The following is a 17,552-nucleotide window of genomic DNA, read 5'->3' on the forward strand; positions in this document are numbered from 1 at the left end:
TCCTCGCTCTTAAAGACAGCCCTACCTTCTGTTTTGACTCTGCCAAACTCAACCCAGCTTATCTGTTGCCCTGAGATATGCTATCAATATCTTCATAAATGTATATATCAAACAATGTCTTGTTTATTTATTTGAAAGAACATGCATGGAAATTGAATATAGGCTAGTATACTGTATATACATAGTATATGGTTCTACTCACACGTCGACATATCCATAAAACAACATGATAAATGTACAAGCTGCTCACTTGATGTAATAAACATATAATAGCATTCTTGTCATATTGTGTTGTCTGTATTGGTTTTCTTACCATACTCAGCACGGAATGGATAGTTTCACATACTTTTGTGCCATGTAGGTCTTAAAATAAAAAAAGACTTCCTCCTGCGTAATATTAGTAACATAAATATGTGTCATCTAATTTCATTGCAATTCAAAGAACTGGCCGGTCAGATCAAGACACAAACAACTATTTAGAAATTCTGTTACATGTCCACTCTGAGATAGTTTTGGTTGGTGTAGTGAGTGAAAATACAAACATCATGGCCTATGTTCAAAACTAAAATAGTTGTTTGTGTAAGTAGCATATAGCTTTTGATGTTTTGCACTGCACCTCCTCATTCCTGTGGCCTAATTCTGATAAGGTAACACCATAACAAAAATGACTTATCTGGCCGCAGTCAAACCGTGCACATTAGTAACACCAGAACGTAGGTGATATGTGTCTAAGAAGGGCTATAAACTATATGCTAACTAGCCTAATGCACACCATGTTCACTTTCATTTGTTAGGCTCTTATCATATTAAGGATGTCACAAGTCCCCATTATGCATGGTGTGGTCCATGTACGATGGTGAAGTTTGTCTGTCTGTCAACATGGCCTAGCTGTCTCTCATAGCCATTTACTGTAGACTATAATTAATCAGGTGTTTGTTTGGCCTGTGTGTGTGTGTGTGTGTGTACGTGCGTGTGTGCGCGCGCGCGTAAATCACAGAGAGATGCGGAGAATGCTGAGAGAATGTTTCTTTAAGACCCATTACCTTCCAATCCGACAGAGGGGGATGCTATGGTAAGGTGGTGTAGCGTTGCTCCCCGCTCCCTTATGCCGTTTGTGGAAAGGAGAGAGACGGGGGGAACCATATATCCGGGTTTTTGAAAGAGGCAAAATCAGCGGAGATGGATCCGAAGAATATTTAACGTCAGATGTGAACAATATGGATGTCGCGTGATGAATGTGGTAAGGATGGAACTTCCACCACTCCTCGCAACCCATTTTTTTTTATGGCATGAAATGAGAAAATATGCACGCGTTATTGTAACGGTCCAAATGAGTCCGTGAAAATGTGTGCGCGTTTGTGTGTAGCCGATAACCAGTTATGTTTATTGTATTGTCAGGAAGGGAGGGGGAAAGCGTTTTGGAGGGAGGGAAATAAATAAAATAAACGATTCAATGCTCGGAATGTCAGGCATTGACAGGTGCGTTAGCAACACACACCGCGATTTATTTAGGGCGCGCGCGCTCGCTCCCTTTTGCGTTTGCATACAGTTAGGTGAGGTGATACCTAGAGAGAGAGAGAGCGAGAGATAGCGAGAGAGAGATAAATATAATGTTGTCTACATTTAACAGCATATGTAGCCGTTATGTGGATTACCTAGTTTATTATAAGCCTATAATAAACGAATAGATCGTAGCCTATATGCTACCTTTAGGAAGCAACCAATTCCAAGAATATTCTTATCACCATTCTTGTCTCTTGTTTGTCTCTGGACTAAATTGTATCCAAAATGTGTGACATGTAATTTTCGAACCCGATCTGTGTATTTCTGTTGTCCATACACCGAGTAGCCTATAGCCTATGCCATGATGAGAGTTAACCATCGAGATATCTTAATGCAAACTGCGGATGTTTTTATGAACATAGGCATGTCTCAAAATCATGGACAAATACAGGTAGTGCGTCGAGGCTATTCGTTTATACGAATGTAGTTGTTGCCTGGGGCTGTTTGTGTTTTATCGAATCGTCTTTTTTCTTCCATACATTCAGAAATGGAGGTATATCTATGCCTATCATGTCCAAACGCGTCATTTTCAGCACTGAAACACCGTCGGGGATGCGATTAAAGGCATGTTTGATTGGTTTTCGTTTCTTTCATTCTGTCTGCCTAGCTGCTAACAATCAGTTATTGATTCCAATGATGCGTTTCGTGGTATGAGATGGATGGGAAGAGGCTATGTTGCATTCGCTATTGTGGATAATGGGACACAGGACAAACAACCGCCCAATCAGTCATCATTAATGCGTAAAAATGTAAAATATATATTTTTTCGGTGTGCGTAATTGCTGTGTATTTAGTGTAAAATGTATGTTGAACAGATCATGTCCCTCTTTCTTCCATTGTCGGCAATAGTGAAAGCCAGGAGCCTCACTCCTCCCCGCCCCAATGTCTGGTGAACAGTGCTGTTTTTGCTGCCTTGCTCTTTCCTTCCTTCCTTCCTTCCTTCCTTCCTTCCTCATCTCTCTCACTCTCTCTCTCTCTCGATCATTTTGTATTTCCCTTAACCCCCCCCCATTGGTATACAGCTTATATTTGAGTAACCTAATACTGTACAAGATTGCTCCTAATCGGCCATATAGTGAGCAACCATGAGATAACTCACTATTCTCAGGCTGGGAACAACCCCAACCAGCAATGTGAGAATCTGTGGGTTATTGACAGAGATGATGAGGATGATGGGGATGATGACAATAATGATGATAAATAGTATACAGAGATCATTGAGTAACTCTTTGATGATATTAGTCCGCATTACATATTAGTCAGTGTGTCAGGCGCATAAAAGGCATGGTGCTAGATGTCCTACTAGCTTTCATAAGCCGAGTATGCCTAAAAGCAGTTGGCCCTATTGTCCTTTTCTTGCTATAGAAAATGATGGAAATATCATCACAAGCCCAACTGTCTTTGACTCTACACAATAACGTGAGCGGGTTGTCCGCCTTCGTATCCTTGTGTCAGCTATTTGTATTGCCATTAACATGTTTGAATAGCCTACCGCACAAATATAATGAAAGTACTACTACATTACTATTGGGATTATGTTTTGTGGACGAGCCTGGCTTGGGACATGTCTAGTACTGGTCCTGAAGTGCAGAGGCTAAAATGCAATATGCCTGGTTGTCCAGTCTTTTTGTGCTTTGAGCTTATGGCAGTGTTCTACATTGCTTATCTATGTGTCACTGTAAATATCCATCTCTATAGTCTGTCTCTCTAGTCCCTTTTACGGGCAGTGCACTGGGCATCACTAAATTCCTCTACCTCAGAGCTGAATAAGGTGTGTCATTGCTGGGCTGGAACAAAAGCCTGCACATCCAGTAGCTCTCCAGGGCCAGGGTTGGAGACTACTGCATGAAAGAGGGCCTTGGTGGTCCTCCTCAGCACTCCCGGATGAGATGGAAGAGGCTGATATAGCAGCAGCAGTAACTCAGGTGCAGTAGGTGCTGGGTGGGTTACAGTTAGCCAGACATCACCCTCCTGGCAGGTCATGGAGGGAATGCTGGCTAAAGTGGATACCTAGATTGACTCATGGTTCTGATGGCCTGACTTGCCCTATCTACAACTGGACAGGTGTGAGAATTAAGCTTGAAGTTGTAGTCTGGGAGTTGTAGTCTTCCCAGATAGCCCATTGTTGTTACTGTACCAGTACTAGTTTCTCTCAAAAAGACTACAGAACCAGCATGTGCCTGTGTGCTCCCCGGTCTGGAGAGGCGAGGTTCTGGAACTGCCTTTAGATTAAGCTACATAGGTCTGTGTGGTCACAAAAGCCTGAACACTAAGTTATTTCATATTTAATGGACTATATTTGTTTATTATAAAAAATAAAAAAAATCTTAATTTAGATAATTTTGGGATTAAAAAAAACTGGGGATTAATATCAATAAAATACCTTACATCACATTTACATTTCATAATACAGAAAGATTGAGAATAAATTTAAGAGAATCAAAAGTCAAGAACGTCCAACCGTTCACCCCCTTCCACATTTCGTTTCAATGGCTCTTCTCCCTTTCAGTTCCATTCAAATTTGTTGAAAGACTATCTTTCACTGTCATTTGGCACCGGGTTTTCCATATTTGTGCGTTTATTATATATACGATGAAGTGGAAAAAAACTCTGCAGCTTTCCTGGACCAGGCTTGGTGACTTCAGGTCTTGTTTTGGCTTGGTTCATCACAGAGAATACACTAATAAGTATAACACGCACTTCCTCGAGCCTGAGGTGTTTGGGCCATTCCTACATCTTGTCAATAACAGGGCCTTGTTCAGTAGGGAGAAAACATTTTAAAATGGGGAGGTGCCACCTGAACTTGTCCAATAAGAACACCATGTTTTGTTTTCCATTGCAAAACATTTAAAAACATGTGCCCTGCTGAACACGACCCATGCCCTGTACATTTCATTGCATATTTCGGGTTATTATCTGTCTACACTTACAAAGAGTTGCAGTACAGATTTCTGTTTGTGCCATTGTCTTACAGTAGTAGTAGTAGTACTGGCCTAGCTTCCATTTTCTTGTATACAGTGTGTTAACTAAGGTGGGCCTAGTGTGACACTTCGTCTATCTTCATTTCTTTGAGGTATCGCTCCCGGTGCTGTGAAGACCCAATCAGTGGACCGAGTCGGAAGGTGGGCCTTCCTCCCCTGCGGCCCCTCCCCTTCCTCACCCTCAGCCAATCCTAGACTCAAACCACAGCCCAGTTTCCCATAGATACTTCCTTACTGCTTTGGTCATTTAAGATCACATAGTTCCATAATGGTAAACAACACCCAGATTGTTGCACAGTAAGAAAAAGCAGTGAGAGAGAAAAATCCACTAGGCCTATTTGTTGGTGTTGTTTTGGAGAAAATAAGTAAGGCAATAGACAAAATTAGAGGGAAGAGGAAGCATTGAACATGACTGATTGAAAGCTATTTTTGACAAAGAAATAAAGCAACGATTTCTCTTTTTTACACTCTGTCATTTCAGTGATGAGATTAACAGGCTCAAACAGAAGCTCGCATGCAAGTGAGGTAACAGATTGACATTCTGTCCACGAATCACACGTACACGCACTTTGACCTACGGAACCCCTGCACACAGGGCTTTTGCGTAAACAAGCACTCCTAACATAGACGTTTTCTCCCGGAGCCCACCACACTCTCTCCAGTCTCATGATGATGTGTGAGGTGATGCCCACCATTTCGGAGGACGGGCGCGGAGGAGGCCCCTCCTCTCCTGGGGTTGGGGCTGGGATTGGAGGCCCTGGTGGGGCCATGGGGGGAGGGGGCTACGGTGGCCGAGGAGAATCCAGGGGCGGGGGCGACGAGGGGGGCAGCACAGGGAACCTGGAATCCCTGATGGTCAACATGCTGACCGAGAGGGAGAGGCTGTTGGAGAGCCTGAGGGAGACCCAGGACAGCCTTGGGACGGCCCAGCTACGCCTCAGAGAGCTGGGCCACGAGAAGGACTCCCTCTCGAGACAGCTGTCCATCGCCCTGCCACAGGTACAGTATAGTGTGTGTGTGTGTGTGTGTGTGTGTGTGTGTGTGTGTGTGTGTGTGTGTGTGTGTGTGTGTGTGTGTGTGTGTGTGTGTGTGTGTGTGTGTGTGGTGCAGTTGTGTTTGGGTGTGTATGGGGTACAGTTGGGCGATATCCATATTTTCATACCGTCGTATCGTTTCTGTACCATGTATTACCGAATTTGCACACAAGGGTGCGCTTTAAAAAAACAATTAAAAAAAAACAATTTAGGCAACAGGGATCTTGATCCAGGAGGAGATTGAATGTCTCTGCTGTAGCCAAGAAGCTTGACCTTTACATCTAGCCACCTAGCTAGCAAGTTAGCAAACCGAATGCATAGCCGGAGGCCTGAGCTGGATATCATTTATTACATCTTAGAATGCTTATAGGTATACTTAACTTATAGTTAGAAGCAGTGGCATAGCACGCACCCACCAACCCCGTCGGTATTTAGAAATATCCCGGTATACGGTATAAACGGTATATCACTCAAGCCTAGTACGGGGGGTTGTGTATAGTACATCTGTGTATGAGTGTGGGTACTGTCAGTATATGTTCGTGTGAGTATGTGGGTGTGATTGGCATGTCTAAGTGTGTGTGTGTGTGTGTGTGTGTGTGTGTGTGTGTGTGTGTGTGTGTGTGTGTGTGTGTGTGTGTGTGTGTGTGTGTGTGTGTGTGTGTGCGTGCGTGCCCGCGACTGCATGTGTGTGTGAGTGTGTTCGTACGTGCGGGTGTATGTGTCAGTTGCAGAGCCAAGCTGGCTCAAAAGAAGTCCCTGTAGTGACAGATCAGTGTGCTCCATCCACCATGTAGAGAAAAAACTATCGGCTGTAGACAGGGACATCCATTCATTCTACTACTGCCTCTTTAGAATAGCCACACTAGTATTGTGCTTACACATGGAGAGGATTTGTGCTTGTGTTCCCTTTTTGTCTTTTTGCTCCCTTAGTTGTTTCAGCATTTTCTTTCGGCAATTTTTCATCTCAGAGTGAGGGATTTTTTTGTTTTTGTTTTTAGCACGGTAATAACCATACAGTTATTGGCAATAGCTTAATAGGGAATTATACAGTAGTACTATATTCATATTTTTCATTAGATTGACCTTCATGGCCACTGTAGGTGGAGGCTAATCTTCTTCAGTGGGTATATTCTCCCTGAAATATATCACATTTAAATCAGGTTCAATGAAACATATCTTTGTTAACATATCCCCTACCTGGGCACAACACACAGCTTATTGTGAAAACTAGATTGTGAAACAGTACCCCAATACCGTTCTGTGATTCGAGATTAGAACTAATACGTTTCATATATAAGCACACAACACACATTCCGTACAATAAACAAAACAAACGTATGTGAACTGTGCAGTGTACATAGCATATGACAACCAATTGCACCATGTTGATAAAGGGTATGTTCGTATGTTACTCTTTAAATATGAGTGCTATTGAGTGGAGCCCATAGTCTATCCAATGACCATACAGTCAGACAGTGAGAATAACAGAGAGATGGAATAAAAAGAAATGAGAAGAGATGCCAAGTGAAATTCAGAGCTTTAACCCAAACAAGGACCAATCCCAGAAGGCCGAGCGCCAACGGTCCTACTGTGTCACCATCTGTATACTCCCCCTTCTCTTATCTCCGATTTGCATTTCGAATGCGATTGTTACTATGGCTTGCGTTGCGGCGTAACACGTTGCCGTTGTAGTCCTCTAGTCTAACGGTAGTCAAGTGGTTCTTGTGCCTCAACAACAAAGGTTCTAAACCTTGTGCCTACAACATAAAGCTGAAGTTGTTGGTGTTTTTTTCCCCTCCAAGTAATAGAGATCGGGTTTTTTTCCGGAAGGCTTGTGATCATAAGGAATAATTAAACGATGGTTGCATGTTATATTACCTTGTGATGGCAATACATTTTACTCGCACTGTTGTTGACAGTGTGTTTCCAGTTAGCACTGTAAGTGACACGTCAATGCTGTGAGTGTTTCTCACCTCTCCATTGCATTTCAGTGCAGTATCATTGTGTAACAGTGATATAATCCTTGAAGGCCAGTTCACAGAGGAGGGTATGAGCCTGAGACTGATAGCGTGTGTGTGTGTGTGTGTGTGTGTGTGTGTGTGTGTGTGTGTGTGTGTGTGTGTGTGTGTGTGTGTGTGTGTGTGTGTGTGTGTGTGTATGTGTGTGTGTGTGTGAGTGCGTGTGTGCGTGTGTGTGTGTTTGTGTTAACTTATAGTTAGAAGCAGATTAAAGTATATTTCCTGTCATTTTGCATCTACTTTGATTGTGAATATGTGAGCATGTTACAGGTCGCCCATATTGTTCATGAATGTTATGTTGCTTGGGGGCTATGCAGGAGTTTGCTGTGCTGACTAAGGAGCTGAATGTTTGCCGAGAGCAGCTACTGGAGAGGGAAGAGGAGATTGCTGAGCTCAAGGCGGAGAGAAACAACACACGTGTAAGATGTTTATCGGCCATTTTACTCGCTAGCACTCTCACAGCAGATGTGTTTGTTCTTTCTCACACATCATAGTTGTGGTATTGACTCGAATACTCGTTCTTCTCCTCCCTAGTACTCACTTTCACATTTTCCCCTTCCATCCCCCTGCCCTCCTTTTTTCTCCGTGTGTTTCTCCCCCTTCTCTTTCTGCTACCTTATGCTCTTCCAACCCTCTCTACTCCCTCTAAACTATCTTACTCGGTCTTTCTGCCACCTTTCCTTGTCTATCTCCCTCTCCTAATCTGCCTCTCTTACCTTCTCTCTCCTCCCTTTTCTTTCTTTTTCCTCACCTTTCTCTTTCTTTCCATCTCCAACTCTGCTTGTCTTTCTCCCCTTTTACTTTGCCTCTCTCTCCATCTCCATCCTTGCATCTCTTACTTCTCTCTTTCTCTCTCTTCTTCTACCTCAATCACTTTATCGCTCTCTACTCCCGCAGTTGTTACTAGAGCACCTGGAGTGTCTTGTGTCTCGTCACGAGCGCAGTCTGAGGATGACGGTGGTGAAGAGGCAGGCCCAGTCCCCGGCGGGGGTCTCCAGTGAAGTGGAGGTCCTCAAGGCCCTCAAGTCCCTGTTTGAGCACCACAAGGCTTTGGATGAGAAGGTGGGCAACCAGGCTGCCATTTTGGGGTCTCCATCCCAACTCATAAGCAGCTACTGTAGCTTTCTCTCAACAGTCGCTTTTTTTTTGCTTTGATGGAAAAGACCCACACAGACACATTTCTCAGCGTTTCTCAGTCATTTCTTATTTTGGCCCATAAGGTTCGAGAGCGACTCCGTGTGGCCCTTGAGAGAGTGACCCTTTTGGAGGATCAACTACAAGCATCCGCTCAAGAGGTAAAAGCCATGCGGGATACATATGTTTAATTAAAGCATGTTATAGCTCCATTTCTTGATAATAAGAAAATACATTCAATATATTTTGTTCACCATTTACCTCTCTTGCAGGTGATCTCTTTAAGAGACCAAATTAAAAGACGACAACAAGGGTTGGACGGCGGGAAAGATGTAAGGGGGGATTCATGCATGTCGTTTCCAGTGTTTGTGTTTGTTAGTGTCCTATAGTTAACAACAGTACATTAGCAAATCATGGGTGTTATGATGCGTTTTCTTCTTTAGTCTGTCTCTTTGATAGTCAACAGTCTGAGGATGGGTCTAATTCATCTTGTTCCCCATCGCTCTCCTTTCTCGATACCATCTCCCCGGCGACAACAGCGCCTACCCAATGGACCCTCCTCTGGATTGGACGATGGTGAGATCGACAGACAGAGAGAAACAGAGATAGAGCGGCAGAGAGCTGAGCTCTCCCAGCTGAAGGAAAGATTGGCCCTTATGTGTCGACAGGTGGGTTTGAGAGAGAGAGAGAGAGAGAGGGAGAGAGAGAGAGAGAGAGAGAGAGAGAGAGACATAGAGACAGAGACAGAGAGCGACAGAGAGAGAGAGAGAGAGAGGGAGAGGGAGAGAAAGAGAGAGACAGAGAGAGACAGCGAGAGAGACAGAGAGAGAGAGACAGCGAGAGAGACAGAGAGAGACAGAGAGAGAGAGAGAGAGAGAGAGAGAGAGAGAGAGAGAGAGGACAGAGAGAGTATGTAGCCTGCCCTACATGTAACGGTATATGTATGCATTGCCTAGTTTATAATGATCCATAATCTAGCCTATACCGTTATGAACCATTCACAAGAACAGTGTGTGTGAGAGAGAGAGTGAGAGGAGAGAGAGAGAGAACAAGGGTGAAAAAGAGAGAAGAGCGATAAAGAAAAATAGATTCGGTTGGGGGTTGTATGGAGATTGCTAAAACCAGTTCCCCTCTTCCCTCTTGTGGACAGTCATAGCATTGCATCTGTTCTTCAAAAACCACACAGTACATGACAGTCTCATTTCTATATAGCTAACATAAACCTGCCTCTGCCCAAACCAGTGCTTCACGTCTTCCCTCATGAAGGCCCTCTGTTCTGTTATGGTCCCTTATTGTCCCTTAACCATCTTATTGCTCTTCCTCATGCGACGTCAGGTTGGGGAAATAGAGGAACAGCTTGCAGCCGCCAGGAGGGAAGTGACGAAGTCGGAGGAGGCCAATCAGAAGCTCCAGAGGGATGTGAAGGAGGTATGTCAGGCCAATCTGTTCTTGGCCAAGGCCTTAGATCAGGGGTGGGCAAACTTTTTGGCTAGAGGGCCACATCGGGATTATGAAATTCTATGGGGGGGGGGGGGGGGTTTCTTTGTCAAAATTGATTTGCGGGTCAGAAATAGAGAAGTTATTTACTTTGTAAATAAGTCCATTGTAATTTCTACATACTCTCTACTTAGTTTTAGATGTTCAAATGTAGCCTGGAGCATTTATTTCACACAAAATAATCATTTCCACAAAAAAACTAAATAATAATAATTGGCTGGCGGGCCAGATGCGACCCGCGGGCAGTAGTTTGCCCACACCTGACTTAGATTCTATCAGCTCCCGGGCCTTTCTGTTCCAGCGACTGTTCCATCCCACTATGTTCATCCAATGCAAATATCTCAAAGCACAGAGCATTGGAATGCCTAGTGGAAAAGAGGCATTTATGAGTCATATTTATCATGGCTATTCATTTCAAAGTCCAAACAACTAAAGTTGTACCTCTTGGATAGAATATGAAAGAAGAACCCTAAGTGACAAGATAGACAAGAGGAGCTGTGCATGTATACAGTGACGGAACAAATGGGACAGTGAATAGTCAATCAGTAGCCAATTCCGAATGTGCACGTTCCCCTGTTAGATGTTTAGGTTGCCATTTGATGCTGTTCGGAATGTTACAGTGTGCCATGTATAATTGATGTGTTTCTTTGGATGATTTAAACATGCTTCACTATGTCTCTGCATCATTCAGGCTCTGTGCCAAAGGGAGGATATGGAGGAGAGGATCACTACGTTAGAGCGCAGGTAACCCTCTTTTTAACACCCTTTTTAACACCCGGGACTATGGTGCCAAACTACCAGGTGTTTTCCTCGTTATCTGAAAAGTTGTCACCAAGGTGTCACAACACCTGTACCTCGCAGCTTACCTCTTTATCTCACTGTTTGGGTATTTTCAATTGTTACAGCGCACTGCAAGAGTTGGCTTGTGTCTACATGCTGTGAAGGGTGGTAGTTCATAACTAATGGTCAGGGATGTAGTGGAGCATAAACACACTTAAACATCATTTAGGCGCCTTTACATTGGTGAAAAGCGTTTACGTTCCTTTCGTGCCAAATAACTTTTGCGTTTACAGTGCTCGCTGCCGGTCATCTTGACCGACGTTCATCGTTGGTAATATCCTCCTTTTTTCCCCCCTGCTAACAATGTGTCCATGTTGTTTGCAGGTACCTCAGTGCTCAGAGGGAAGCAACCTCTCTACATGACATCAAAGACAAGCTGGAGAATGAGCTGGCCAGCAAGGAGTCACTGCACAGACAGGTAATTGGTTAACGAACGACTACGAGCGTGGTTCACATAGGATGTACAGTAACCCTGTACAAATGGATAGGTTATATCCAGAGTAGCGTCTTTTAATACTTAGAGCCTGGTTCTTATGGTCAATGTCCTGGATCTGGATTTATCTTAGACAGGTAAATCATTCTGAATGGAGAATCTCCATTGAAAGTGTCTGTTAGTCCAGGGCAAGGCTTAATCCGGGTGCAGAAAAACGGCCCTCGGGCTCAGACTTGGATATTAGTACAGTGTATCAAAATATCTCAGACTTCATCCGCTCTCTTCCCTCCTCCCTTCCTGTGTGTTGTCAGAGTGAGGAGAAGAACAGGCAGCTCCAGGAGCGTCTGGATGATGCCAAGCAGAAGCTCCAGCAGACCCTGCAGAGGGCCGAGACACTGCCCGAGATCGAGGCCCAGCTCGCCCAGAGAGTGGCTGCCCTCAACAAGGTACTGTAGTGTACGGGATGTCCGCGTTCACTGTCTTGATTCTGTTTTCAAGTGTGGATCTGAACTGTCTGTCCGTGAAACTGTTTGGTTGTCCGTCCGTCTCTTTCCCACATTCTACCTGAACGCGTCCGTCTCTGTTTCAGTTTGTCGGTCTCCCGTGTTTCCTGTCTGTCCGTCTGTCCGTATGTCCGCCCGTCTGTCCAACTGTCCGTCTCTCCGTCTGTATGACCTGAGTTGTCCTCCTATTGGCAGCCAATCTATCTTTCAATGTGTTAGTCTGAGTTTATATTTGATCCCATGTACAGACACTTTCACTCGCTTTTCTTTTTAGGCAGAGGAGCGCCATGGGAACTTTGAGGAGCGACTACGACAGATGGAGGCACAACTTGAAGAGAAAAATCAGGCATTGCAGAGGGTAATAATGCATTATTTGTTTGTACACTTGCCTTTTACTAAGTCTCATGCGGGCTTCTGACAAGTTACAACGCATTATTCCGGCTATAAGTGGTGAAGTGTTACATTTTGTTCCTTACCCTCCGTTTTGGCCAATCAATTAAAACCCAATCCTGTCTTTGTGAATTGTTTGAACTCTTATTGCTACCCGAAACAAAACAGTTGGTTCTGCTTTTTATAATTTTTTCCCTTCACATCTGTTTTCGACCTTGACCCCCACTGTGTCACTTTGTCTACGTTTCAGGCAAGGCAGAGAGAGAAAATGAATGACGAACACAACAAACGCCTCTCGGATACGGTGGACAAGCTACTGTCTGAGTCCAACGAGAGACTGCAGCTTCACCTCAAAGAGAGAATGGCTGCCCTCGAGGAGAAGGTGCTATAAAGCTTTGTTAAACATATGCTAAGTTAAGCTAAAATTGCCATTAATGATCAGTAAGTATTTTTTAATCAACGTAATCAACAGCAAACATGAGTCAACTTGGCACAATCACTCCTCCCCTCATCTAGAATTCCCTGTCAGAGGAGCTAGCAAACATGAAGAAAATCCAAGATGATCTGCTAGCAAACAAGGTACATATCTTCTCCTTCTTGTATCCAGTCGGTCAGATTTCCTTCTATATGTTATTGCTGTACTTTACATCTGTATATACATGGAATGAGCACATCAGCTGTACTTTATACCGATTTAAAACTGTTGGACTGCCTTTAGGCCTGTACACTGACTTTTGCAAACCCTTTTTGGAATAATAGGGTAGATAGTTTATGCTCACTCTAAAAAGAAAAGGTTACTGGAGTGTCCTTTGGGAGTTCTTCAAATTGAAACTATAGGGAACCCCTATAAGTTCTTCCTTTTAATGGATCCTCAATGAACCTTTTCAGGTTCATTTTTGAACTACCCCCTCCCTTGTTATGATTATAAACAATCATAATAATACGCACAACAATAACAACAATGTTTTAGTTCTCAGTGTTTATTTTGATTTTAGTGGCAAAGCGCAATTAAAATATCAATTATGAGGTAAACTCCCAGCAGAGTCCCAAGTCCAATGGGTAAATCCTCTGGCCTGTCGATGTTAAGGTGTTGATGTTCTCCGTAACCACAGCCAGAATGAATTTGCAGTGCATGGTGATCGAACAGGTTTCCTGTTATATTCATCAGAGGTGTAGGGAGGGTGAAGTCTGTGAATCCCCAAAGCATTTAATTATACAGATGATTAACAAAACATGCACTCGACAGTGTTCATACCTTGTTTTTGTGGTAAATGTGAATGAAAAAAACTGTTTTGATAATGGTTTTCATCCACATACCTTGTCCATAATGTAGAGGCCTATGAGATATTCATTAAAGAGGTAAGGGAGGAGGATGGTACATGCGATCTGCATAACATGACAATACCAATTGACATACCTTTTGTATGCCTCCTTGTCTGTATACCTGCAGACACAGACACAAAAGTGAGCAGTTAGCCACCCAGTACAGCTAGCCTTCAACATATTCTTATAGCCTACATATTCATACCTTTTTGTTGATTGATATCCACTGAATTGTGTCCATTTTAGAAAGATTTGCACAAATATGAAAAGATAGATGTATCATAAAACATAGATCATACAAGGGACAAACCTTACCTTAAATTGAGGAGATCTTTACATTTTTCAATTAAGTGCCTGCACCTGCTGTCTTTCAAATCCAAAAGTTTCAGTTGGGTAGTTAGTTTCCTGCAAGAACCCCCACCAACTAAGGAGGTTCCTCGATGAACCCCACCTCCTATGGGGTTCTTGGAAAAACCTTTTGGGGGCAATTTTCAGTGCCAAGAACCCTAAGGTTCTTCGAAGAACTCTTGTTGAACCCCTAATCTTTTGAGTACTCCCTAGTCTCGATATGCAACTTCCTCTTTATCATCACAAGGGTTTATGTGTTTCACTGCAGGAACTGGAGACCAGTCACACTGCTCTGCACTGACGGCAGTATTTTGAGACCTAGACTTTTGTGATTAATTAGTTCTGTCTGTTCTTTAGTTATTCTTACTTGCTTCTGTATCCGTGCTTTGTTTTGTTCTTTTAATAGGGCAATAGATGCATGTAAAAAAGTTGAAACTTTTCTTTACTGGAATATTATGTCATCATGTGCTCCGTCTCTCTCTCCTAGGACCAACTCATAGCTGAGCTGGAGAGGATTCAGCTGGAGCTGGATCAACTGAGGGGCAGGCCTGGCTCTTCCTATTCCAGGTTAGCCACAATGGAGCTTCAAGGGTATTTATAAATACATTTTATAAAAGCATCAAATTAACACATTTGTTCTCTATTTCGAGGGGAAAATAACACTTTACTCTTCATAAAATAGACTTTCTAAATGTTTGTTTTATATTTAGCAAAGAGACGAACAGGACAAAGAGTTGATTTTAAGTTTACGTTGTTATTCTCACTTTCTGTCAGTTGATGTAAAATTAGATTTTTTTCCTAATGTAGTGAATGTAACGAATAAACCATTGTTGTGATTAAGGATCAAATGTCACAATAACGCAATTTGTTTGAATATTTGAAATATTTTTTTATGAAAAAAGTACATTTTATTCAGGAAATGGCGGCAATACATTCCAAAAAATGTGCTATAACGAATAAAGCAATTTTATTTTCTCATCTCATAAAATCTCACAAACTCTGTAGGACGAGCAACGTGAGCTCACTTCCCTCCACCCTTTTTCGAAGATCTCTTCCAGGGAGTGCCTCAGAGCTCCGTTACCCCCAGGGTGGTGGCTCCCTCCCAGCCGGCTACGGCAGCTCCTCCAGTGGCGTGGTGGTCCGGAGGGCACACCGCGGCCGATGGGCTCCCCCCAGGGATGACAGCAACAAGGTGAGGATCTCTTCGACTACCTACAGGACTGTAGCTCCCTGGTGGCCTGGTTCCATACTGTAAGGGCTATAGCCAACCTCAGAAAAGAAAACAAAAGAAATGGTGCACACTCTTATGGCTCCAATGCAAAAAATGTTATAAATACCAACGTTTCGACAGCTATGCTGTCTTCATCAGGGTTTCAACTCCTAACTCATGTCCCACAACGTACAGTATAGGACCAGGCTAGCTCCCTGGGTGGTGCCTAATGTGTTTTCATTATTTGTGATTGATTGAGTGACCTGTCACTCCTACACATGGGGGCCATTTTGTTTGTGTTGTGAGTTGATACGCGAGGATAAAAGTAGCTAACAGCATTCCAAGTCATGTTGGACCGCCTGTAGGAAAAACTTCATCTCTACTTTTTCCCTTTCGCTTAATTCTTTCATACTTCCTCTCTCTCTTTCTCTCTCTCCTCCTCCCCGGTCTCTCTACAGTATGGAGAGTGGGACAGTGGCAACATGCTGGGTCCCGGGTTCGAGGGGGGAGTCGAGGGGGGCTGCTCAGACGACGAGGACGACAGGGAGACCCTGTTTGGCTCGGAGCTGCTCTCGCCCAGTGGGCAGACGGACGTGCAGACCCTCGCCATCATGCTGCAGGAGCAACTGGAGGCCATCAACAAGGAGATCAAGTAAGTATTCAGCTACACCGCAAACAGGAATAATGGGTTTGAGTTCTTAACATACATAAAAATGCCTCAGAAATACCAAAAAATGTGAGGCGGTAAAGAAAATAAGTGTACTCCACCCCAGGTTCAACCAAAGCCTGGGGAGCTCCGCCTAACTAGTCAATCACACTACTCTCTCACTTGAGTATCTTACCTAGTTGTTTTCTGATGATCTCATTTTGTAGCTTTGGCAAGTATGTGTGTTTCCCATCCCAGTTCACTCCTCGCCCTGTAGGTTTTACAGGCGCTCCCCACCCTGTTCCTGCAACCCTTCTAGTTTAGTGTACCCTGCACGCACAACCCATGTGGAATTCTGGTTCGCTGGTAGCATTTGGAACTACCGATCTACGGCCAATAAGGCTGAGTTCATCTCAGCCCATGTTGCCCTTCAGTCCCTACACTTTTTGTCCCCGACTGAGACATGGGTTTCCCCAGAGAACACTGCTACTCCAGCTGCTCTCTCATCATCTATGTGTTCTCTCATAGTTCGAGGGCATCTGGTCATCAGGGTGGTGGCACAGGGCAACTAATTTCTCCTAAGTGGAGATTTTCTCTTCCTCTCTCATCTGTCCATCTCCTCCTTTGAATTCCATGCTGTCACTGTCACTTGTCCACTCAAGCTTAACATTGTTGTCATCTAACGCCCACCAGGTGCCCTTGGAGAGTTCCTCAATGAGATTGACACCTTGATAAGCTCATTTCCAGATGATGGCTCACCACTCATTGTACTGGCTGACATTAACCTCCCGACGCCTGACTTCAGTTCATTTCTTTCCACCTCTTTCTTTACGCTCCTGTCCTCTTTTGACCTCACCCTTTCCCGGTCACCTCTCACTCACAAGGCAGGCAATACGCTTGACCTCATGTTCACTAGAGGCTGTTCGCTTACTAATCTCACTGCAAACCCCATATCTCTGATCACTACTTTATTTCCTCCAACCCTACCCACTCAGCCCTTACCCAGATGGTCATCACTGCGTGCTGACAGAACAGGGCTTCGGGCAGCGGAGTGGAAATGGAGGAAAATTAAACTTCCGAAGGACCTATCATCCTCCCACTCCCTCCTCTCTACCTTCTCTTCCTCTGTATCCGCTGCTAAAGCCACTTTCTATCACTCTACATTTCAAGCTTCTGCCCCCAACCCTGGGAAACTCTTCTCCACTTTCTCCTCCATCTTCTACCTCCTTGCCCTCCACTTTCTCCTCCCTCCTTCATCTTCCACCTCTTGCCCACCATCCTGCCTCTCTGCGGACAACTTTGTCAACGACTTTGAAAAAATGGCTGACGACATCCGTTCCCTTTTCACTAAGCCTACGGAGTCCAATTGGTCCCCCACACACAGAACTGCGATTAATGACGTCCGGCCGCCCGACGACCAGCCCGCTTGACCCCACCCCCTCCTCCCTTCTCCAGACCATCTCTGGAGACCTTCTCTCATTCCTCACTTCCCTCATCAACTAATCCCTGAACACTGGCTGCGTCCCCTCAGACTTCAAGATGGTCAGAGTCACTCCCCTTCTCAAAAACTACAGATCCGGCAACTCTTCTTTCTTTTCTTTCCAAAACACTTGAACGCACTGTGCTGTCTCT

The 17,552-nt window shown here is 44.1% G+C and overlaps 1 protein-coding gene across 7 annotated transcripts in view; it reads left to right on the top strand.

Annotated features, from left to right (window-relative positions):
• Positions 1-992: 992 nt before the first annotated feature.
• LOC106579176 (liprin-alpha-3) overlaps positions 993-17,552 on the top strand; it is a 60,578-nt gene continuing 44,018 nt past the window's right edge. For 4 of the 7 annotated variants that reach the window (XM_014158824.2, XM_014158827.2, XM_014158825.2 and 1 more), the window contains exons 1-17: positions 993-1,240; positions 4,637-5,543; positions 7,914-8,015; positions 8,494-8,658; positions 8,817-8,891; positions 9,003-9,062; positions 9,270-9,398; positions 10,066-10,158; positions 10,919-10,971; positions 11,392-11,485; positions 11,812-11,946; positions 12,278-12,361; positions 12,644-12,775; positions 12,910-12,972; positions 14,552-14,655; positions 15,070-15,256; positions 15,733-15,926. In XM_014158824.2, coding sequence (XP_014014299.1) covers positions 5,211-5,543; positions 7,914-8,015; positions 8,494-8,658; positions 8,817-8,891; positions 9,003-9,062; positions 9,270-9,398; positions 10,066-10,158; positions 10,919-10,971; positions 11,392-11,485; positions 11,812-11,946; positions 12,278-12,361; positions 12,644-12,775; positions 12,910-12,972; positions 14,552-14,655; positions 15,070-15,256; positions 15,733-15,926 — 2,003 coding nt within the window. In that variant the 5' untranslated portion in view covers positions 993-1,240; positions 4,637-5,210. The remainder of the gene's footprint in view (positions 1,241-4,636; positions 5,544-7,913; positions 8,016-8,493; positions 8,659-8,816; positions 8,892-9,002; positions 9,063-9,269; positions 9,399-10,065; positions 10,159-10,918; positions 10,972-11,391; positions 11,486-11,811; positions 11,947-12,277; positions 12,362-12,643; positions 12,776-12,909; positions 12,973-14,551; positions 14,656-15,069; positions 15,257-15,732; positions 15,927-17,552) is intronic. The other 3 variants (XM_014158823.2, XM_014158828.2, XM_014158829.2) reach the window with 3 other exon arrangements.

This window comes from Salmo salar, chromosome ssa19 (genome assembly GCF_905237065.1).
Source record: "Salmo salar chromosome ssa19, Ssal_v3.1, whole genome shotgun sequence".
Taxonomy (NCBI): domain Eukaryota; kingdom Metazoa; phylum Chordata; class Actinopteri; order Salmoniformes; family Salmonidae; genus Salmo; species Salmo salar.